General features: G+C 44.3%; 1 protein-coding gene across 6 annotated transcripts in view; it reads left to right on the forward strand.

The window, feature by feature from the left end:
- The window catches only part of dock3 (dedicator of cytokinesis 3), a 414,918-nt gene that overhangs the window by 330,502 nt on the left and 60,690 nt on the right, over positions 1 to 23,726 (forward strand). For 4 of the 6 annotated variants that reach the window (XM_071336838.1, XM_071336835.1, XM_071336836.1 and 1 more), the window contains exons 21-23: positions 816 to 916; positions 3,958 to 4,039; positions 4,863 to 5,033. In XM_071336838.1, the coding sequence (XP_071192939.1) occupies positions 816 to 916; positions 3,958 to 4,039; positions 4,863 to 5,033 (354 nt within the window). Of the gene's footprint in view, positions 1 to 815; positions 917 to 3,957; positions 4,040 to 4,862; positions 5,034 to 6,016; positions 6,122 to 23,726 lie in introns of all 6 variants that reach the window. The other 2 variants (XM_071336834.1, XM_071336837.1) reach the window with 1 other exon arrangement.

Consider the following 23,726-nt stretch of genomic DNA (forward strand, 5'->3'; position numbering starts at 1 on the left):
ACTAGGCTACCTGCTGGTTACTGGCCCAATGCTCTAACCACTAGGCTACCTGCTGGTTACTGGCCCAATGCTCTAACCACTAGGCTACCTGCCGCCCCGAAACCAAGATTGAACTCTTTGCTCCCCGTCCAACCTGACAGAGCTTGAGAGGATCTGCAGAGAGGAACGGGAGAAACTCCCCAAATACAGGTGTGCCAAGCTTGTAGCATCATACCCAAGAAGACTCGATGCTGTAATCGCTGTCAATGGTGCTTCAACAAAGTACTGAGTAAAGGGTCTGAATACTTATGTAAATGTGATATTTCAGTTTTTTATTCTTTATACATTCGCTACATTTGACCAGGAAGTAGTACTCTATATAGGGAACAGGATGCGATGGTCAAACGTAGTGCACTTTAAATGCAATAGTGTCTGAATGAGAATGAGATGTTGGATGCACACTCTGTGCACCCTCATCTCAGCCTGGTAAAACATTTAACTGGAGTGGAGCTTCTGACTGGATCTCTTTTTCTCTCTTTCTCTCTCTCTCTCTCTCTCTCTCTCTCTCTCTCTCTCTCTCTCTCTCTCTCTCTCTCTCTCTCTCTCTCTCTCTCTCTCTCTCTCTCTCTCTCTCTCTCCCTCTCTCTCTCTCTCTCTCTCTCTCTCTCTCTCTCTCTCTCTATCCCTGACTCTCTCTCTCTCTCTCTCTCTCTCTCTCTCTCTATCCCTGACTCTCTCTCGCCCTCTCTCCGACACTCTCATTCTCTCTCTCCCCCCTCACCCCTCTCTCTCTCTCTCTCTGAATATCTCTCTCTCCTCTCTCTCTCTCTCCTCAGGTGTTCATCATTAATCTGCTCAGGGACAGCAAGTACTATCACTTCCGTCCCGTCATGGACACTTACATCCAGAAGCACTTTGCTGGAGCGTTGGCGTACAAGTGAGTCTCTGTTAGTCGTACAACAGACATGACACTGCTGAGGCTAAGATGGTTGACCTGAGCCCCAGCTGGCTATTTGCTGATCAAGATCACACCTTTGTTGTAGCTGGTTTTTCTCTTCAAAGTTAAGTTAGTTTATCTCCTCATCCTTTGATGTGTATGTAGTGGTTTATCGTTGATCTAAAGATAACGTAGATGTGCCATTCTCAGAGAGCTTCAACATTTGTATTTGTTATGGATCCCCATTAGTTCCTGCCAAAGCAGCAGCTACTCTTCCTGGGCTCCAGCGAAATTAAGGCAGTTTATTCAATTTTAAAAACATTACAATACATTCACAGATTTCACAACACACTGTGTGCCCTCAGGCCCCTACTCCACTACATATCTACATTACTAAATCCATGTGTATGTATGTGTATAGTGTGTGTGTGTGTGTGTGTGTGTGTGTGTGTGTGTGTGTGTGTGTGTGTGTGTGTGTGTATGCATGTGTCTGTGCCTATGTTTGTGTTGCTTCACAGTCCCCGCTGTTCCATGAGGTGTATTTTTATCAGTTTTTTTAAATAAGATTTTACTCCTTGCATCAGTTACTTGATGTGGAATAGAGTTCCATGTAGTCATGGCTCTATGTAGTACTGTGCGCCTCCCATAGTCTGTTCTGGACTTGGGGACTGTGAAGAGACCTCTTGTGGCATGTCTTGTGGGGTATGCATGGGTGTCCGAGCTGTAGTTCATACAGACAGCTCGGTACATTCAACATGTCAATACCTCTCATAAATACAAGTAGTGATGAAGTCAATCTCCCCTCCACTTTGAGCCAGGAGAGATTGACATGCATATTATTAATATTAGCTACCAATATTTAGTTGAGGTTTAGGGTTTAGTGAATGATTTGTCCCAAATACAAAGTTTTTAGTGTTAGTTCTAAATATTTCTAACTAATATTTCTAATCCTTGACACCCACTCTGAAACTAACTGCAGCTCTTTGTTAAGTGTTGCAGTCATTTCAGTCGCTGTAGTAGCTGACATGTATGGCTTTACTCAAAGCATGTTATTAGTAAAGATTGAAAAAAGTAAGGGGCCTAGACAGCTGCCCTGGGGAATTCCTGATTCTACCTGGATTATGTTGGAGAGGCTTCCATTAAAGAACACCCTCTGTTCTGTTAGACAGGTAACTCTTTATCCACAATATAGCAGGGGGTGTAAAGCCATAATACATACGTGTTTCCAGCAGCAGACTATGATCGATAATGTCAAAAGCCACACGGAAGTCTAACAAAACAGCCCCCACAATATTTTTATCATCAATTTATCTCAGCCAATCATCAGTCATTTCTGTAAGTGCTATGCTTGTTGAATATCCTTCCCTTTAAGCATGCTGAAAGTTTATTGTCAATTTGTTTACTGTAAAATAGCATTGTATCTGGTCAAACACAATTTTTTCCAAATGTTTACTAGGGGTTGGTAACAGGTGGATTGGTTGGCTATTTGAGACAGTAAAGGTGGCTTTACTATTCTTAGGTAGCGGAATGACTTTTGCTTCCCTCCAAGCCTAGGGGCACACACTTTCTAGTAGGCTTAAATTGAAAATATGGCAAATAGGAGTGGCAATATCGTCCACTATTATCCTCAGTAATTTTCCATTCTGATTGTCAGACCCCGGTGGCTTGTTGTTGTTGATGGACAACAATAGTTTTTTCACCTCTTCCACCATCACTTTACGGAATACAACATTTCAATGCTTGTCTTTCATAATTTGGTCAGATATACTTGGATGTGTATTGTCAGCGTTTGTTGCTGGCATGTCATGCCTAAGTTTACTCATCTTGCCAATGAAAAAATCCTTAAAGTAGTTGGCAATATCAGTTGGTTCTGTGATGATTGAGTCATCTGATTCAATGAATGATGGAGCTGAGTTTGCCTTTTTCATTTAAGGTGCTCCAAATCTTATTATTATCATTCTTTGTCATTTATCTTTGTTTCATAGTGTAGTTTCTTCTTCTTTTTATTCAGTTTAGTCAAATTATTTCTCAATTTGCAGTATGTTTGCAGCCAGACTTATTTCCCATTCCTTTCGCCTCATTCCTCTCAACCATAACATTTTTCAATTCCTCATCAATCCACAGGGATTTAACAGTTTTTACAGTCATTTTCTTAATGGGTGCATGCTTATTAGTATTTGGAATAAGCAATTTCATAAATGTGTCAAGTGTATTTTTTTTCTTTCTGTCTGTTTGCTCCTCATTACACACCACAGACCAGCAAATATTCTTTACATCAACAACATAGGAATCACTACAAAACGTCTTGCATGACCTCTTATAGACTATATTAGGGCCTTTGGAATGTTGGTTTTCCTAGATATGGCTACTATATTGTGATCACTACATCCGATGAATCTGGATACTGCTTTCAAGCTACATAAAAAATGTGATCAATACATGTTAATGATTTTATTCCTGTGCTGGTAGGTTGACCCTGGTAGGTTGACTGATAACCTGATCCAGGTTGCAGGCACTAGTTACAGTTTGAGTGGGCAGCTTGATGAAAGCCAGTCAATATTTAAATAACCCGGAAAATATACCTCATTTCACACACGTTATCCAGATCCTGACTGTTAGCACTTTAGAGAGACTTAAGAAAAGTATCATACATATTTACATGAAACCGCTATCAGTACTAAAAGAAGATCCTACCATTGTCTGACCTATGTTGGTTGAAAGAGACACCTGTTAATTGAAATGCATTCCAGGTGTCTACCTCATGAAGCTGGTTGAGAGAATGTCAAGAGTGTGCAAAGCTGTCATCAAGGAAAAGAGTGGCTACTTTGAAGAATCTCAAATATATTTCGATTTGTTTAACACTTTTTTAGTTACTACATGATTCCATATGTGTTATTTAATAGTTTTGACGTCTTCACTATTATTCTACAATGTAGGAAATAGTAAAAAATAAAAATAAAATAAAAGTGGTGTGTCCGAACTTTTGACTGGTACTGCATGTTGTGATGAATGGTCTTTCCTGTGTTGTGTGTCCCATCCAGAGAGTTGATCCGCTGTCTGAAGTGGTACATGGACCGTTCTGCAGAAGTGGTGAAACAGGACCACATCCAGGAGGCCATGAGGGTAGGAGCTCCACTGGAAGTTGTCCCTGTCCTTTTGACCATAGACACGGGGCGATGTTTTGAGTTGGGGGTGCTGAAAATTTCCTTGACCGTGTTTGTGACCTGACCAGAAAAAAAACTCTGGGCCCTTGTTAAATAAAATACAAGGCTCAAAGCTTTTTTCCTGGTCAGAAATATTCTGATCAGAAAACAATCATTACATACGCAACACCTGTACAGTAAAGTTTAAATTGAATGTGTTTAGGAGACTACTCAGTAAGCGAGTTGAATAAACTATTAATAAAGTGTACACATTTATATCAAATATGCCACAATGCAATGTAAAAGTGCTCCCTGTAAATAATAGATTGTATCCGCATTATTTTAAAAAGTGGATGACAGTCTGCACCCCCATTCTGTCCTTAGAGAGCATGTCTGGTTACATCCATGTCCCATGCCATGGCTCTGTCTGTTTATCTGGCTCTGGGATGGTCCTCCTCAATCCTGTATGTCTGAAAACTATCACAGTTGACTGAAAATAAATAAGGTTTTATTTATTTAAAAAATATCACACCTTTTTAAAGGTTTCTATGTCGTTGTTTCCCCTCCTCTTAATGTATGATAAAAAATCACGGTAGACTGAAACCCTACCAGGTTTTTAATACTTATCTTAATCAAATTAATTGTTTTCTAGGCCTACATTAAGAAAGTAATGCCTTTGCCACGTTGTTTACAGAACCTTGATTTCCAGTTTTCACAAGTGAACAAGACTTGAAAAGTATGGCAATGTGAGACTAACATTTCTATGCCCTTGTCTCCTCTCCCCCTTCCCCCTCATCCCCCAGGCTCTGGAGTACCTGTTGAAGTTCATTATCCAGTCTCGGATCCTGTACTCCCGTGCTACCTGTGGTATGGAGGAAGAACAGTTCAGAGCCAGCATCCAAGAGCTCTTCCAGTCCATCCGCTTTGTCCTCAGTCTGGACAGCCGTAGCTCTGAGACACTCATCTTCACACAGGTTAGAAATCTACACACATGCACACACGCACACAGTGCTTTGTGTTGAGTCTGGACAGCCACAGCTCAGAGACACTCATCTTCACGTAGGTTAGAGTCCTCCCTACACAAAGTACACCCAAAGTACATAAAGTTGTCTAGCCTAATAGTAGCCTAGCAGTAGCCTAGCCTAGCAGTAGCCTAGCCTAGCAGTAGCCTAGCACAGCAGTAGCCTAGCATAGCAGTAGCCTAGCAATAGTCTAGCCTAGCAATAGCCTAGCCTAGCAATAGTCTAGCCTAGCAATAGCCTAGCAATATAATAGCCTAGCCTAGCAGTAGCCTAGCCTAGCAGTAGCCTAGCGGTGGGTCAATGTTGATTAGACTCTCACCATTGTGCAGTTTTCATTACTGATCTTCTTTCCGGACATCAAGATATCTTAGATACTGTATGTGTGTAACTCTGTCTTTAATCTCTTTTGAAGGCTGCGTAGAGAATGACTGACTTTTTATTCACCTACTTCCAGACTGCAACCAATTCACCATTGATTAATTATTCCCACCAGGGAGTGAAGAGACTAGCTACCGTGTGAGGACGCTGTATTGCTGGCATAATCCTCATCTATCCCATCATTACATCAGTTACATCGCTTTATTCTCTTTTCAGCTCTGCAGCTGCCAAATGTTGATTTTCAAATCTAGCTACAGTAGTTAGTATCTCTTTGCTATTTCAGTTACTTTACAATCTATAGTTTGTAATGTTATCTTTTTGCTTAGTTAAATGTAAGTTTCTTAGGTTAATTAACCTGTGCCAATTTATTGTCTTAATTTAAGTTCCTTAGATTAATTAACCTGTGCCACTATATTGTCTTAATTTAAATTTCTTAGATTAATTAACCTGTGCCACTATATTGTCTTCATTTGCCCCTTTTTGCAACTTCCTTATGTACATGTCCCCTCCTCTGGGACCTTCCCTGTCCCCTGACTGTCCTGTCCCCTCCTGGTCAGACCCCTCAGGTCTCCCAGCCTGACTCTGGACAGGGGCAGCCCCCCGGCCCCAACAGCTGTACTCAGGCCTGGAGCGCCAATGCTCCTCGCCCCTCTCCTCTCTCAGTAAGTAGCTACAGCCCTTCCAGTGTTGGCCGTCCTCTGACAAATGTGTCCTCTGATCAATTCCGCCAGTTCACTCTGCCATGAAGCACTTCCCATACCACCAACCAACCCCTTTTACAAACAGCAGGAAATCCACCTACCACTTCTCAAATCACCAACCAACCAACCAACCAACCAACCAACCAACCCCCCTTTACAAACAATAAATCTACCTACCACCTCTCAAATCACCAACCCACCAACCAACCCCTTTTTACAAATTACTTCTCAACCAATCCACTTATCTCCTCCTAATTTACCAATCAACCCATTTTACAAACAGCAAGAATCTCAACCTCCCTACTAATCTGCCTAGCTCCTCCCCAAGTCACCACCCCTTCTGCAAACTACAAGAATCTCAACCTCCCTACTAATCTGCCTAGCTCCTCCCCAAGTCACCACCCCTTCTGCAAACTACAAGAAACTCAACCTCCCTACTAATCTGCCTAGCTCCTCCCCAAATCACCACCCCTTCTGCAAACTACAAGAAACTCAACATCCCGACTAATCTGCCTAGCTCCTCCCCAAATCACCACCCCTTCTGCAAACTACAAGAAACTCAACCTCCCGACTAATCTGCCTAGCTCCTCCCCAAATCACCACCCCTTCTGCAAACTACAAGAAACTCAACCTCCCTACTAATCTGCCTAGCTCCTCCCCAAAACACCACCCCTTCTGCAAACTACAAGAAACTCAACCTCCCTACTAATCTGCCTAGCTCCTCCCCAAATCACCACCCCTTCTGCAAACTACAAGAAATATACAACCTACGTCTCGAACCGACCCTCAACCATGTCACCAACCAACCCACAGCTGAAATGAAGCCCTACAAATGTATTTGGTTTGCTTCCTTTGTGTGTTTTTGTTGTGTTTGGTTTGTTATTAACCTTTCCAGTCTCCTACTGTTTCATCATCACGTCTGCTCTCCATTCACCTACCTACACCTCTATCACGTCAATCACCTCAATCTGTGTTATGTAATGACTCTGTGTGATGACTATGTGTGATGCCTGTCGTGCTTGTAGATACATCCACACTACTTTCCCCAGGACTGTCTCATTTGGACTGCAAGGCCATAGGTGAGCCATGGTACCCAGTAGCTAAAGTATCAATAATACCATCTATGAATGGGGAAATCTCTAATCATTTCAGATAGGATCCCTCAATTTCAAACCTCCTAGGTTCATGGTACATATGTCAGATCTTAACTTGATTACTCTTTTGTTCTGGAGAACTTTCCTGTTGGACTCTTAGTCTGTTCAAAAAGTACTACGTTGTTGTGATGACAATACCAACCAGAGGGCGAACATAACTTGAAAGACTTTGGCTGCAAGCAGGACTAAGGCAGAGAGGAAGAGGCGAAGAGAGAGGGCTCACTCTCACCAAAATAAGTCCAGAATAAACCTACTGTGTTTCTATGGATTTAATAGGCAGACCTGAGCTTGTCGCCTGCCTTCCTGCCTCTGGGACGACTCCCACTGTTAGGGCAGCGACATAAGCATCTCGTCATTAAATACAGATCTCTGACTAAGGTAACACCGACATCATCTTTTAGGGAGCGGTGAGGAGGTGACCAATAATGGATGCAATTGAGATCAGCTGTGCAGGTGAATTTAGCGCTATTGATGGTTTAACGAGACATCAGCTGGTGATAATCCAGCTGCATCGATGGTTGCAATAGGCCCCTTGTTATTTGACTATATTCCAATAGGCCCCTTGTTATTTGACTATATTGCAATAGGCCCCTTGTTATTTGACTATATTCCAATAGGCCCCTTGTTATTTGACTATATTGCAATAGGCCCCTTGTTATTTGACTATATTGCAATAGGCCCCTTGTTATTTGACTATATTCCAATAGGCCCCTTGTTATTTGACTATATTCCAATAGGCCCCTTGTTATTTGACTATATTCCAATAGGCTACATTCTGTAAGCTACCCGTTAGCCTATCAATTGTCACATAATGAAAGATTTTAAAACAGATAATAGCCTACTGTTTGTGTTTCCATGGCTAATCAAACAGTGCAGATATCAATTGCCCTAGTTAACTCAATTATCTTTTTCCTGCCAAGGTGGGATTTAACAGTCACATCTAGATGCAATACAGCTTTGTCAAATTGTCAAAAGTGTTTTGTTTTTGTTGCCTTTACCCTAACCCTAAACATGTAGCTAACCTTAACCTCTGAGTGAACAAGTACACATTTGTATTTTATAAAAATAAAAATAAATGACAATATAGTAACAAATGGATATAGTATATCCATAACAGTACATTCTCTTCTTATGAAACATAAAATACGATAGAAAAAAAACAAATAAACCATCTTTAGAACTACTAATCACTACACATGAATTGAAAGTGACAGTTTCGCAAAAGTTAATGTATCTCAAATAAAATAAACAGAAAAAGGTCAGTGGTTACAATTGTATAAACCTATGATAGAGTTGTAAGAATATCTAGTTGTTGTTTTTTGTCATTGACTAATTGTGGAGATTGTAAGCATTTCAAGAGCCTTTATTCTAGAGAAGAGCACTTCACTTCAAGAGCCTTTATTCTAGAGAAGAGCACTTCACTTCAAGAGCCTTTATTCTAGAGAAGAGCACTTCACTTCAAGAGCCTTTATTCTAGAGAAGAGCACTTCACTTCAAGAGCCTTTATTCTAGAGAAGAGCACTTCACTTCAAGAGCCTTTATTCTAGAGAAGAGCACTTCACTTCAAGAGCCTTTATTCTAGAGAAGAGCACTTCACTTCAAGAGCCTTTATTCTAGAGAAGAGCACTTCACTTCAAGAGCCTTTATTCTAGAGAAGAGCACTTCACTTCAAGAGCCTTTATTCTAGAGAAGAGCACTTCACTTCAAGAGGTATGGTGGAGCTACAGGGTTTGACGGACAACTTTGAGAGCCAATGGACTTAAGAGTTTTGATGACAAGCTATGTTGAATCCATTTCACTGCACTAGGGGTTGTGAAACGTTCAAACAGACGAAAAGGCCAACCAATGGTATTGATTCATGTAAACAAATATATATACAGTGGGGAGAACAAGTATTTGATACACTGCCGATTTTGCAGGTTTTCCTACTTACAAAGCATGTAGAGGTCTGTAATTTTTATCATAGGTACACTTCAACAGTGAGAGACGGAATCTAAAACAAAAATCCAGAAAATTACATTGTATGATTTTTAAGTAATTCATTTGCATTTTATTGCATGACATAAGTATTTGATCACCTACCAACCAGTAAGAATTCCGGCTCTCACAGACCTGTTAGGTTTTCTTTAAGAAGCCCTCCTGTTCTCCACTCATTACCTGTATTAACTGCACCTGTTTGAACTCGTTACCTGTATAAAAGACACCTGTCCACACACTCAATCAAACAGACTCCAACCTCTCCACAATGGCCAAGACCAGAGAGCTGTGTAAGGACATCAGGGATACAATTGTAGACCTGCACAAGGCTGGGATGGGCTACAGGACAATAGGCAAGCAGCTTGGTGAGAAGGCAACAACTGTTGGCGCAATTATTAGAAAATGGAAGAAGTTCAAGATGACGGTCAATCACCCTCGGCCTGGGGCTCCATGCAAGATCTCACCTCATGGGGCATCAATGATCATGAGGAAGGTGAGGGATCAGCCCAGAACTACACGGCAGTACCTGGTCAATGACCTGAAGAGAGCTGGGACCACAGTCTCAAAGAAAACCATTAGTAACACACTACGCCGTCATGGATTAAAATCCTGCAGCGCACGCAAGGTCCCCCTGCTCAAGCCAGCGCATGTCCAGGCCCGTCTGAAGTTTGCCAATGACCATCTGGATGATCCAGAGGAGGAATGGGAGAAGGTCATGTGGTCTGATGAGACAAAAATAGAGCTTTTTGGTCTAAACTCCACTCGCCATGTTTGGAGGAAGAAGAAGGATGAGTACAACCCCAAGAACACCATCCCAACCGTGAAGCATGGAGGTGTAAACATCATTTTTTGGGGATGCTTTTCTGCAAAGGGGACAGGATGACTGCACCGTATTGAGGGGAGGATGGATGGGGCCATGTATCACGAGATCTTGGCCAACAACCTCCTTCCCTCAGTAAGAGCATTGAAGATGGGTCGTGGCTGGGTCTTCCAGCATGACAACGACCTGAAAGACACAGCCGGGGCAACTAAGGAGTGGCTCCGTAAGAAGCATCTCAAGGTCCTGGAGTGGCCTAGCCAGTCTCCAGACCTGAACCCAATAGAAAATCTTTGGAGGGAGCTGAAAGTCCGTATTGCCCAGCGACAGCCCCGAAACCTGAAGGATCTGGAGAAGGTCTGTATGGAGGAGTGGGCCAAAATCCCTGCTGCAGTGTGTGCAAACCTGGTCAAGAACTACAGGAAACGTATGATCTCTGTAATTGCAAACAAAGGTTTCTGTACCAAATATTAAGTTCTGCTTTTCTGATGTATCAAATACTTATGTCATGCAATAAAATGCAAATTAATTACTTACAAATCATACAATGTGATTTTCTGGATTTCTGTTTTAGATTCTGTCTCTCACAGTTGAAGTGTACCTATGATACAAATTACAGACCTCTACATGCTTTGTAAGTAGGAAAACCTGCAAAATCGGCAGTGTATCAAATACTTGTTCTCCCCACTGTATATATATATTTGGAGTTGGTATGATGTTATAATAATATAAATCTATGTAGTTGAAGTGATTTGGTCAAATGTGATAATTAAGTTACTTCAGAAATTACAATACAAGTACAGCCCACAGAGCGTAACTAGAACAGTACGTATTCCTCCAGACAGTCCTAGTTCCCCCAGACAGTCCTAGTTCCTCCAGACAGTACTAGAACCTCCAGACAGTCCTAGTTCCTCCAGACAGTACTGGTTCCTCTAGACAGTACTAGTTCCTCCAGACAGTACTAGAACCTCCAGACAGTCCTAGTTCCTCCAGACAGTACTAGTTCCTTCAGACAGTACTTGTTCCTCCAGACAGTACTAGTTCCTCCAGACAGTACTAGTTCCTCCAGACAGTACTAGTTCCTTCAGACAGTACTAGTTCCTCCAGACAGTACTTGTTCCTCCAGACAGTACTAGCTCCTCCAGACAGTCCTAGTTCCTCCAGACAGTACTAGTTCCTCCAGACAGTACTAGTTCATCCAGACAGTACTAGTTCCTCCTGACAGTACTAGTTCCTCCAGACAGTACTAGTTCCTCCAGACAGTACTAGTTCATCCAGACAGTACTAGTTCCTTCAGACAGTACTATTTCCTCTAGACAGTAATAGTTCCTCCAGACAGTACTAGCACCTCCAGACAGTACTAGTTCCTCCAAACAGTACTAGTTCCTCCAGACAGTACTAGTTCATCCAGACAGTACTAGTTCCTCCAGACAGTACTAGTTCATCCAGACAGTACTAGTTCATCCAGACAGTACTAGTTCCTCCAGACTGTACTAGTTCCTCCAGACAGTACTAGTTCCTCCAGACAGTACTAGTTCATCCAGACAGTACTAGTTCCTCCTGACAGTACTAGTTCCTCCAGACAGTACTAGCTCCTCCAGACAGTACTAGAACCTCCAGACAGTACTAGCTCTTCCAGACAGTCCTAGTTCCTCCAGACAGTACTAGTTCATCCAGACAGTCCTAGTTCCTCCAGACAGTACTAGTTCCTCCAGACTGTACTAGTTCCTCCAGACAGTACTAGTTCATCCAGACAGTACTAGTTCCTTCAGACAGTACTAGTTCCTCCAGACAGTCCTAGTTCCTCCAGACAGTACAAGTTCATCCAGACAGTACTAGTTCCTCCAGACAGTACAAGTTCATCCAGACAGTACTAGTTCCTCCAGACAGTACTAGTTCCGATAGACAGTACTGGTTTCTCCAGACAGTACTAGTTCCGATAGACAGTACTGGTTTCTCCTGACAGTACTAGTTCCTCCAGACAGTACAAGTTCATCCAGACAGTACTAGTTCCTCCAGACAGTCCTAGTTCCTCCAGACAGTACTAGTTCCTCCAGACAGTACTAGTTCATCCAGACAGTACTAGTTCCTCCTGACAGTACTAGTTCCTCCAGACAGTACTAGTTCCTCCAGACAGTACTAGTTCATCCAGACAGTACTAGTTCCTTCAGACAGTACTAGTTCCTCCAGACAGTACTAGTTCATCCAGACAGTCCTAGTTCCTCCAGACAGTCCTAGTTCCTCCAGACAGTACTAGTTCATCCAGACAGTCCTAGTTCCTCCAGACAGTACTAGTTCCTCCAGACTGTACTAGTTCCTCCAGACAGTACTAGAACCTCCAGACAGTCCTAGTTCCTCCAGACAGTACTAGTTCCTTCAGACAGTACTTGTTCCTCCAGACAGTACTAGTTCCTCCAGACAGTACTAGAACCTCCAGACAGTCCTAGTTCCTCCAGACAGTACTAGTTCCTTCAGACAGTACTTGTTCCTCCAGACAGTACTAGTTCCTCCAGACAGTACTAGTTCCTCCAGACAGTACTAGTTCCTTCAGACAGTACTATTTCCTCTAGACAGTAATAGTTCCTCCAGACAGTACTAGCACCTCCAGACAGTACTAGTTCCTCCAAACAGTACTAGTTCCTCCAGACAGTCCTAGTTCCTCCAGACAGTACTGGTTCCTCTAGACAGTACTAGTTCCTCCAGACAGTACTAGAACCTCCAGACAGTAATAGTTCCTCCAGACAGTACTAGCACCTCCAGACAGTACTAGTTCCTCCAAACAGTACTAGTTCCTCCAGACAGTCCTAGTTCCTCCAGACAGTACTAGTTCCTTCAGACAGTACTTGTTCCTCCAGACAGTACTATTTCCTCTAGACAGTAATAGTTCCTCCAGACAGTACTAGAACCTCCAGACAGTCCTAGTTCCTCCAGACAGTACTAGTTCCTTCAGACAGTACTTGTTCCTCCAGACAGTACTAGTTCCTCCAGACAGTACTAGTTCCTCCAGACAGTACTAGTTCCTTCAGACAGTACTAGTTCCTCCAGACAGTACTTGTTCCTCCAGACAGTACTAGCTCCTCCAGACAGTCCTAGTTCCTCCAGACAGTACTAGAACCTCCAGACAGTCCTAGTTCCTCCAGACAGTACTGGTTCCTCTAGACAGTACTAGTTCCTCCAGACAGTACTAGAACCTCCAGACAGTCCTAGTTCCTCCAGACAGTACTAGTTCCTTCAGACAGTACTTGTTCCTCCAGACAGTACTAGTTCCTCCAGACAGTACTAGTTCCTCCAGACAGTACTAGTTCCTTCAGACAGTACTAGTTCCTCCAGACAGTACTTGTTCCTCCAGACAGTACTAGCTCCTCCAGACAGTCCTAGTTCCTCCAGACAGTACTAGTTCCTCCAGACAGTACTAGTTCATCCAGACAGTACTAGTTCCTCCTGACAGTACTAGTTCCTCCAGACAGTACTAGTTCCTCCAGACAGTACTAGTTCATCCAGACAGTACTAGTTCCTTCAGACAGTACTATTTCCTCTAGACAGTAATAGTTCCTCCAGACAGTACTAGCTCCTCCAGACAGTCCTAGTTCCTCCAGACAGTACTAGTTCCTCCAGACAGTACTAGTTCATCCAGACAGTACTAGTTCCTCCTGACAGTACTAGTTCCTCCAGACAGTACTAGTTCCTCCAGACAGTACTAGTTCATCCAGACAGTACTAGTTCCTTCAGACAGTACTATTTCCTCTAGACAGTAATAGTTCCTCCAGACAGTACTAGCACCTCCAGACAGTACTAGTTCCTCCAAACAGTACTAGTTCCTCCAGACAGTCCTAGTTCCTCCAGACAGTACTAGTTCCTTCAGACAGTACTCGTTCCTCCAGACAGTACTAGTTCCTCCAGACAGTACTAGTTCCTCCAGACTGTACTAGTTCCTCCAGACAGTACTAGTTCCTCCAGACAGTACTAGTTCATCCAGACAGTACTAGTTCCTCCTGACAGTACTAGTTCCTCCAGACAGTACTAGCTCCTCCAGACAGTACTAGAACCTCCAGACAGTACTAGCTCTTCCAGACAGTCCTAGTTCCTCCAGACAGTACTAGTTCATCCAGACAGTCCTAGTTCCTCCAGACAGTACTAGTTCCTCCAGACTGTACTAGTTCCTCCAGACAGTACTAGTTCATCCAGACAGTACTAGTTCCTTCAGACAGTACTAGTTCCTCTAGACAGTCCTAGTTCCTCCAGACAGTACAAGTTCATCCAGACAGTACTAGTTCCTCCAGACAGTACAAGTTCATCCAGACAGTACTAGTTCCTCCAGACAGTACTAGTTCCGATAGACAGTACTGGTTTCTCCAGACAGTACTAGTTCCGATAGACAGTACTGGTTTCTCCTGACAGTACTAGTTCCTCCAGACAGTACTAGTTCCTCCTGACAGTACTAGTTCATCCAGACAGTACTAGTTCCTTCAGACAGTACTAGTTCCTCCAGACAGTACTAGTTCATCCAGACAGTCCTAGTTCCTCCAGACAGTCCTAGTTCCTCCAGACAGTACTAGTTCATCCAGACAGTCCTAGTTCCTCCAGACAGTACTAGTTCCTCCAGACAGTACTAGAACCTCCAGACAGTCCTAGTTCCTCCAGACAGTACTAGTTCCTTCAGACAGTACTTGTTCCTCCAGACAGTACTAGTTCCTCCAGACAGTACTAGTTCCTCCAGACAGTACTAGTTCCTTCAGACAGTACTAGTTCCTCCAGACAGTACTTGTTCCTCCAGACAGTACTAGCTCCTCCAGACAGTCCTAGTTCCTCCAGACAGTACTAGAACCTCCAGACAGTCCTAGTTCCTCCAGACAGTACTGGTTCCTCTAGACAGTACTAGTTCCTCCAGACAGTACTAGAACCTCCAGACAGTCCTAGTTCCTCCAGACAGTACTAGTTCCTTCAGACAGTACTTGTTCCTCCAGACAGTACTAGTTCCTCCAGACAGTACTAGTTCCTCCAGACAGTACTAGTTCCTTCAGACAGTACTAGTTCCTCCAGACAGTACTTGTTCCTCCAGACAGTACTAGCTCCTCCAGACAGTCCTAGTTCCTCCAGACAGTACTAGTTCCTCCAGACAGTACTAGTTCATCCAGACAGTACTAGTTCCTCCTGACAGTACTAGTTCCTCCAGACAGTACTAGTTCCTCCAGACAGTACTAGTTCATCCAGACAGTACTAGTTCCTTCAGACAGTACTATTTCCTCTAGACAGTAATAGTTCCTCCAGACAGTACTAGCACCTCCAGACAGTACTAGTTCCTCCAAACAGTACTGGTTTCTCCTGACAGTACTAGTTCCTCCAGACAGTACAAGTTCATCCAGACAGTACTAGTTCCTCCAGACAGTCCTAGTTCCTCCAGACAGTACTAGTTCCTCCAGACAGTACTAGTTCATCCAGACAGTACTAGTTCCTCCTGACAGTACTAGTTCCTCCAGACAGTACTAGTTCCTCCAGACAGTACTAGTTCATCCAGACAGTACTAGTTCCTTCAGACAGTACTAGTTCCTCCAGACAGTACTAGTTCATCCAGACAGTCCTAGTTCCTCCAGACAGTCCTAGTTCCTCCAGACAGTACTAGTTCATCCAGACAGTCCTAGTTCCTCCAGACAGTACTAGTTCCTCCAGACTGTACTAGTTCCTCCAGACAGTACTAGAACCTCCAGACAGTCCTAGTTCCTCCAGACAGTACTAGTTCCTTCAGACAGTACTTGTTCCTCCAGACAGTACTAGTTCCTCCAGACAGTACTAGAACCTCCAGACAGTCCTAGTTCCTCCAGACAGTACTAGTTCCTTCAGACAGTACTTGTTCCTCCAGACAGTACTAGTTCCTCCAGACAGTACTAGTTCCTCCAGACAGTACTAGTTCCTTCAGACAGTACTATTTCCTCTAGACAGTAATAGTTCCTCCAGACAGTACTAGCACCTCCAGACAGTACTAGTTCCTCCAAACAGTACTAGTTCCTCCAGACAGTCCTAGTTCCTCCAGACAGTACTGGTTCCTCTAGACAGTACTAGTTCCTCCAGACAGTACTAGAACCTCCAGACAGTAATAGTTCCTCCAGACAGTACTAGCACCTCCAGACAGTACTAGTTCCTCCAAACAGTACTAGTTCCTCCAGACAGTCCTAGTTCCTCCAGACAGTACTAGTTCCTTCAGACAGTACTTGTTCCTCCAGACAGTACTATTTCCTCTAGACAGTAATAGTTCCTCCAGACAGTACTAGAACCTCCAGACAGTCCTAGTTCCTCCAGACAGTACTAGTTCCTTCAGACAGTACTTGTTCCTCCAGACAGTACTAGTTCCTCCAGACAGTACTAGTTCCTCCAGACAGTACTAGTTCCTTCAGACAGTACTAGTTCCTCCAGACAGTACTTGTTCCTCCAGACAGTACTAGCTCCTCCAGACAGTCCTAGTTCCTCCAGACAGTACTAGAACCTCCAGACAGTCCTAGTTCCTCCAGACAGTACTGGTTCCTCTAGACAGTACTAGTTCCTCCAGACAGTACTAGAACCTCCAGACAGTCCTAGTTCCTCCAGACAGTACTAGTTCCTTCAGACAGTACTTGTTCCTCCAGACAGTACTAGTTCCTCCAGACAGTACTAGTTCCTCCAGACAGTACTAGTTCCTTCAGACAGTACTAGTTCCTCCAGACAGTACTTGTTCCTCCAGACAGTACTAGCTCCTCCAGACAGTCCTAGTTCCTCCAGACAGTACTAGTTCCTCCAGACAGTACTAGTTCATCCAGACAGTACTAGTTCCTCCTGACAGTACTAGTTCCTCCAGACAGTACTAGTTCCTCCAGACAGTACTAGTTCATCCAGACAGTACTAGTTCCTTCAGACAGTACTATTTCCTCTAGACAGTAATAGTTCCTCCAGACAGTACTAGCTCCTCCAGACAGTCCTAGTTCCTCCAGACAGTACTAGTTCCTCCAGACAGTACTAGTTCATCCAGACAGTACTAGTTCCTCCTGACAGTACTAGTTCCTCCAGACAGTACTAGTTCCTCCAGACAGTACTAGTTCATCCAGACAGTACTAGTTCCTTCAGACAGTACTATTTCCTCTAGACAGTAATAGTTCCTCCAGACAGTACTAGCACCTCCAGACAGTACTAGTTCCTCCAAACAGTACTAGTTCCTCCAGACAGTCCTAGTTCCTCCAGACAGTACTAGTTCCTTCAGACAGTACTTGTTCCTCCAGACAGTACTAGTTCCTCCAGACAGTACTAGTTCCTCCAGACTGTACTAGTTCCTCCAGACAGTACTAGTTCCTCCAGACAGTACTAGTTCATCCAGACAGTACTAGTTCCTCCTGACAGTACTAGTTCCTCCAGACAGTACTAGCTCCTCCAGACAGTACTAGAACCTCCAGACAGTACTAGCTCTTCCAGACAGTCCTAGTTCCTCCAGACAGTACTAGTTCATCCAGACAGTCCTAGTTCCTCCAGACAGTACTAGTTCCTCCAGACTGTACTAGTTCCTCCAGACAGTACTAGTTCATCCAGACAGTACTAGTTCCTTCAGACAGTACTAGTTCCTCCAGACAGTCCTAGTTCCTCCAGACAGTACAAGTTCATCCAGACAGTACTAGTTCCTCCAGACAGTACAAGTTCATCCAGACAGTACTAGTTCCTCCAGACAGTACTAGTTCCGATAGACAGTACTGGTTTCTCCAGACAGTACTAGTTCCGATAGACAGTACTGGTTTCTCCTGACAGTACTAGTTCCTCCAGACAGTACTAGTTCCTCCTGACAGTACTAGTTCATCCAGACAGTACTAGTTCCTTCAGACAGTACTAGTTCCTCCAGACAGTACTAGTTCATCCAGACAGTCCTAGTTCCTCCAGACAGTCCTAGTTCCTCCAGACAGTACTAGTTCATCCAGACAGTCCTAGTTCCTCCAGACAGTACTAGTTCCTCCAGACAGTACTAGAACCTCCAGACAGTCCTAGTTCCTCCAGACAGTACTAGTTCCTTCAGACAGTACTTGTTCCTCCAGACAGTACTAGTTCCTCCAGACAGTACTAGTTCCTCCAGACAGTACTAGTTCCTTCAGACAGTACTAGTTCCTCCAGACAGTACTTGTTCCTCCAGACAGTACTAGCTCCTCCAGACAGTCCTAGTTCCTCCAGACAGTACTAGAACCTCCAGACAGTCCTAGTTCCTCCAGACAGTACTGGTTCCTCTAGACAGTACTAGTTCCTCCAGACAGTACTAGAACCTCCAGACAGTCCTAGTTCCTCCAGACAGTACTAGTTCCTTCAGACAGTACTTGTTCCTCCAGACAGTACTAGTTCCTCCAGACAGTACTAGTTCCTCCAGACAGTACTAGTTCCTTCAGACAGTACTAGTTCCTCCAGACAGTACTTGTTCCTCCAGACAGTACTAGCTCCTCCAGACAGTCCTAGTTCCTCCAGACAGTACTAGTTCCTCCAGACAGTACTAGTTCATCCAGACAGTACTAGTTCCTCCTGACAGTACTAGTTCCTCCAGACAGTACTAGTTCCTCCAGACAGTACTAGTTCATCCAGACAGTACTAGTTCCTTCAGACAGTACTATTTCCTCTAGACAGTAATAGTTCCTCCAGACAGTACTAGCACCTCCAGACAGTACTAGTTCCTCCAAACAGTACTAGTTCCTCCAGACAGTCCTAGTTCCTCCAGACAGTACTAGTTCCTCCAGACAGTACTAGTTCCTCCAGACTGTACTAGTTCCTCCAGACAGTACTAGTTCCTCCAGACAGTACTAGTTCATCCAGACAGTACTAGTTCCTCCTGACAGTACTAGTTCCTCCAGACAGTACTAGCTCCTCCAGACAGTACTAGAACCTCCAGACAGTACTAGCTCTTCCAGACAGTCCTAGTTCCTCCAGACAGTACTAGTTCATCCAGACAGTCCTAGTTCCTCCAGACAGTACTAGTTCCTCCAGACTGTACTAGTTCCTCCAGACAGTACTAGTTCATCCAGACAGTACTAGTTCCTTCAGACAGTACTAGTTCCTCCAGACAGTCCTAGTTCCTCCAGACAGTACAAGTTCATCCAGACAGTACTAGTTCCTCCAGACAGTACAAGTTCATCCAGACAGTACTAGTTCCTCCAGACAGTACTAGTTCCTCCAGACAGTACTGGTTTCTCCAGACAGTACTAGTTCCGATAGACAGTACTGGTTTCTCCTGACAGTACTAGTTCCTCCAGACAGTACTAGTTCCTCCTGACAGTACTAGTTCATCCAGACAGTACTAGTTCCTTCAGACAGTACTAGTTCCTCCAGACAGTACTAGTTCATCCAGACAGTCCTAGTTCCTCCAGACAGTCCTAGTTCCTCCAGACAGTACTAGTTCATCCAGACAGTCCTAGTTCCTCCAGACAGTACTAGTTCCTCCAGACTGTACTAGTTCCTCCAGACAGTACTAGAACCTCCAGACAGTCCTAGTTCCTCCAGACAGTACTAGTTCCTTCAGACAGTACTTGTTCCTCCAGACAGTACTAGTTCCTCCAGACAGTACTAGAACCTCCAGACAGTCCTAGTTCCTCCAGACAGTACTAGTTCCTTCAGACAGTACTTGTTCCTCCAGACAGTACTAGTTCCTCCAGACAGTACTAGTTCCTCCAGACAGTACTAGTTCCTTCAGACAGTACTAGTTCCTCCAGACAGTACTTGTTCCTCCAGACAGTACTAGCTCCTCCAGACAGTCCTAGTTCCTCCAGACAGTACTAGAACCTCCAGACAGTCCTAGTTCCTCCAGACAGTACTGGTTCCTCTAGACAGTACTAGTTCCTCCAGACAGTACTAGAACCTCCAGACAGTCCTAGTTCCTCCAGACAGTACTAGTTCCTTCAGACAGTACTTGTTCCTCCAGACAGTACTAGTTCCTCCAGACAGTACTAGTTCCTCCAGACAGTACTAGTTCCTTCAGACAGTACTAGTTCCTCCAGACAGTACTTGTTCCTCCAGACAGTACTAGCTCCTCCAGACAGTCCTAGTTCCTCCAGACAGTACTAGTTCCTCCAGACAGTACTAGTTCATCCAGACAGTACTAGTTCCTCCTGACAGTACTAGTTCCTCCAGACAGTACTAGTTCCTCCAGACAGTACTAGTTCATCCAGACAGTACTAGTTCCTTCAGACAGTACTATTTCCTCTAGACAGTAATAGTTCCTCCAGACAGTACTAGCACCTCCAGACAGTACTAGTTCCTCCAAACAGTACTAGTTCCTCCAGACAGTACTAGTTCATCCAGACAGTACTAGTTCCTCCAGACAGTACTAGTTCATCCAGACAGTACTAGTTCATCCAGACAGTACTAGTTCCTCCAGACTGTACTAGTTCCTCCAGACAGTACTAGTTCCTCCAGACAGTACTAGTTCATCCAGACAGTACTAGTTCCTCCTGACAGTACTAGTTCCTCCAGACAGTACTAGCTCCTCCAGACAGTACTAGAACCTCCAGACAGTACTAGCTCTTCCAGACAGTCCTAGTTCCTCCAGACAGTACTAGTTCATCCAGACAGTCCTAGTTCCTCCAGACAGTACTAGTTCCTCCAGACTGTACTAGTTCCTCCAGACAGTACTAGTTCATCCAGACAGTACTAGTTCCTTCAGACAGTACTAGTTCCTCCAGACAGTCCTAGTTCCTCCAGACAGTACAAGTTCCTCCAGACAGTACTAGTTCCTCCAGACAGTACAAGTTCATCCAGACAGTACTAGTTCCTCCAGACAGTACTAGTTCCGATAGACAGTACTGGTTTCTCCAGACAGTACTAGTTCCGATAGACAGTACTGGTTTCTCCTGACAGTACTAGTTCCTCCAGACAGTACTAGTTCCTCCTGACAGTACTAGTTCCTCCAGACAGTACTAGTTCCTCTAGACAGTACTAGTTCCTCCAGACAGTACTAGTTCCCCCAGACAGTACTAGTTCCGATAGACAGTCCTAGTTCCTCCAGACAGTACTAGTTCATCCAGACAGTCCTAGTTCCTCCAGACAGTCCTAGTTCCTCCAGACAGTACTAGTTCATCCAGACAGTCCTAGTTCCTCCAGACAGTACTAGTTCCTCCAGACTGTACTAGTTCCTCCAGACAGTACTAGTTCCTTCAGACAGTACTAGTTCCTCCAGACAGTACTAGTTCATCCAGACAGTACTAGTTCCTTCAGACAGTACTAGCACCTCCAGACAGTACTTGTTCCTCCAGACAGTACTAGCTCCTCCAGACAGTCCTAGTTCCTCCAGACAGTACTAGCTCCTCCAGACAGTCCTAGTTCCTCCAGACAGTACTATTTCCTCCAGACAGTACTAGTTCCTCTAGAACAGTACTAGTTCCTCCAGACAGTACTAGTTCCTCCAGAACAGTACTAGTTCCTCCAGACAGTACTAGTTCCTCCAGACAGTACTAGTTCCTCCAGACAGTACAAGTTCCTCCAGACAGTACAAGTTCCTCCAGACAGTACTAGTTCCTCCAGACTGTACTAGAACCTCCAGACAGTACTAGTTCCTCTAGACAGTACTAGCTCCTCCAGACAGTACTAGTTCCTCCTGACAGTACTAGTTCCTCTAGAACAGTACTAGTTCCTCCAGACAGTACTAGTTCCTCCAGACAGTCCTAGTTCCTCCAGACAGTACAAGTTCCTCCAGACAGTACTAGTTCCTCCAGACAGTACTAGTTCCTCCAGACAGTACTAGTTCCTCCAGACAGTCCTAGTTCCTCCAGACAGTACAAGTTCCTCCAGACAGTACAAGTTCCTCCAGACAGTACTAGTTCCTCCTGACAGTACAAGTTCCTCCTGACAGTACAAGTTCATCCAGACAGTACTAGTTCCTCCAGACTGTACTAGTTCCTCCTGACAGTACAAGTTCATCCAGACAGTACTAGTTCCTCCAGACAGTACTAGAACCTCCAGACAGTACTAGTTCCTCCAGACAGTACAAGTTCATCCAGACAGTACTAGTTCCTCCAGACAGTACTAGTTCCTCCAGACAGTACTAGTTCCTCCAGACAGTACTAGTTCCTCCTGACAGTACTAGTTCCCCCAGACAGTACTAGTTCCTCCAGACAGTACTAGTTCCTCCAGACAGTACTAGTTCCCCCAGACAGTACTAGTTCATCCAGACAGTACTAGTTCATCCAGACAGTACTAGTTCCTCCAGACAGTACAAGTTCATCCAGACAGTACTAGTTCCTCCAGACAGTACTAGTTCCGATAGACAGTACTGGTTCCTCCAGACAGTCCTAGTTCCTCCAGACAGTACAAGTTCATCCAGACAGTACTAGTTCCTCCAGACAGTACTAGAACCTCCAGACAGTACTAGTTCCTCCAGACAGTACAAGTTCATCCAGACAGTACTAGTTCCTCCAGACAGTACTAGTTCCTCCAGACAGTACTAGTTCCTCCAGACAGTACTAGTTCCTCCAGACAGTACTAGTTCCTCCTGACAGTACTAGTTCCCCCAGACAGTACTAGTTCCTCCAGACAGTACTAGTTCCTCCAGACAGTACTAGTTCCCCCAGACAGTACTAGTTCATCCAGACAGTACTAGTTCATCCAGACAGTACTAGTTCCTCCAGACAGTACAAGTTCATCCAGACAGTACTAGTTCCTCCAGACAGTACTAGTTCCGATAGACAGTACTGGTTCCTCCAGACAGTCCTAGTTCCTCCAGACAGTACTAGTTCCTCCAGACAGTACTAGTTCCTCCAGACAGTACTAGTTCCTCCAGACAGTACTAGTTCCTCTAGACAGTACCAGTTCCTCCAGACAGTACTAGTTCCTCCAGACGGTACTATTTCCTCCAGACAGTACTAGTTCCTCCAGACAGTACTAGTTCCTCTAGACAGTACTAGTTCCCCCAGACAGTACTAGTTCCGATAGACAGTACTAGTTCCTCCAGACAGTACTAGTTCCTCCAGACGGTACTATTTCCTCCAGACAGTACTAGTTCATCCAGACAGTACTAGTTCCTCTAGACAGTACTAGTTCCCCCAGACAGTACTAGTTCCCCCAGACAGTAATAGTTCCTCCAGACAGTACTAGTTCCTCCAGACAGTACTAGTTCCTCCAGACAGTACTAGTTCATCCAGACAGTACTAGTTCATCCAGACAGTACTAGTTCCTCCAGACAGTACTAGTTCATCCAGACAGTACTAGTTCATCCAGACAGTACTAGTTCATCCAGACAGTACTAGTTCATCCAGACAGTACTAGTTCCTCCAGACAGTACTAGTTCATCCAGACAGTACTAGTTCCTCCAGACAGTACTAGTTCATCCAGACAGTACTAGTTCATCCAGACAGTACTAGTTCATCCAGACAGTACTAGTTCATCCAGACAGTACTAGTTCCTCCAGACAGTACTAGTTCATCCAGACAGTACTTGTTCATCCAGACAGTACTAGTTTCTCCAGACAGTACTAGTTTCTCCAGACAGTACTAGTTCATCCAGACAGTACTAGTTCATCCAGACAGTACTAGTTCCTCCAGACAGTACTAGTTCATCCAGACAGTACAGCCCACAGAGACTAACTAGAACAGCACTAGTTCCTGAGAGTCTGGTAGCTGTGTGTGTGTGTGTGTGTGTGTGT

The sequence above is a fragment of the Salvelinus alpinus genome, chromosome 12 (genome assembly GCF_045679555.1).
Source record: "Salvelinus alpinus chromosome 12, SLU_Salpinus.1, whole genome shotgun sequence".
NCBI classification, from domain to species: Eukaryota; Metazoa; Chordata; class Actinopteri; order Salmoniformes; family Salmonidae; genus Salvelinus; species Salvelinus alpinus.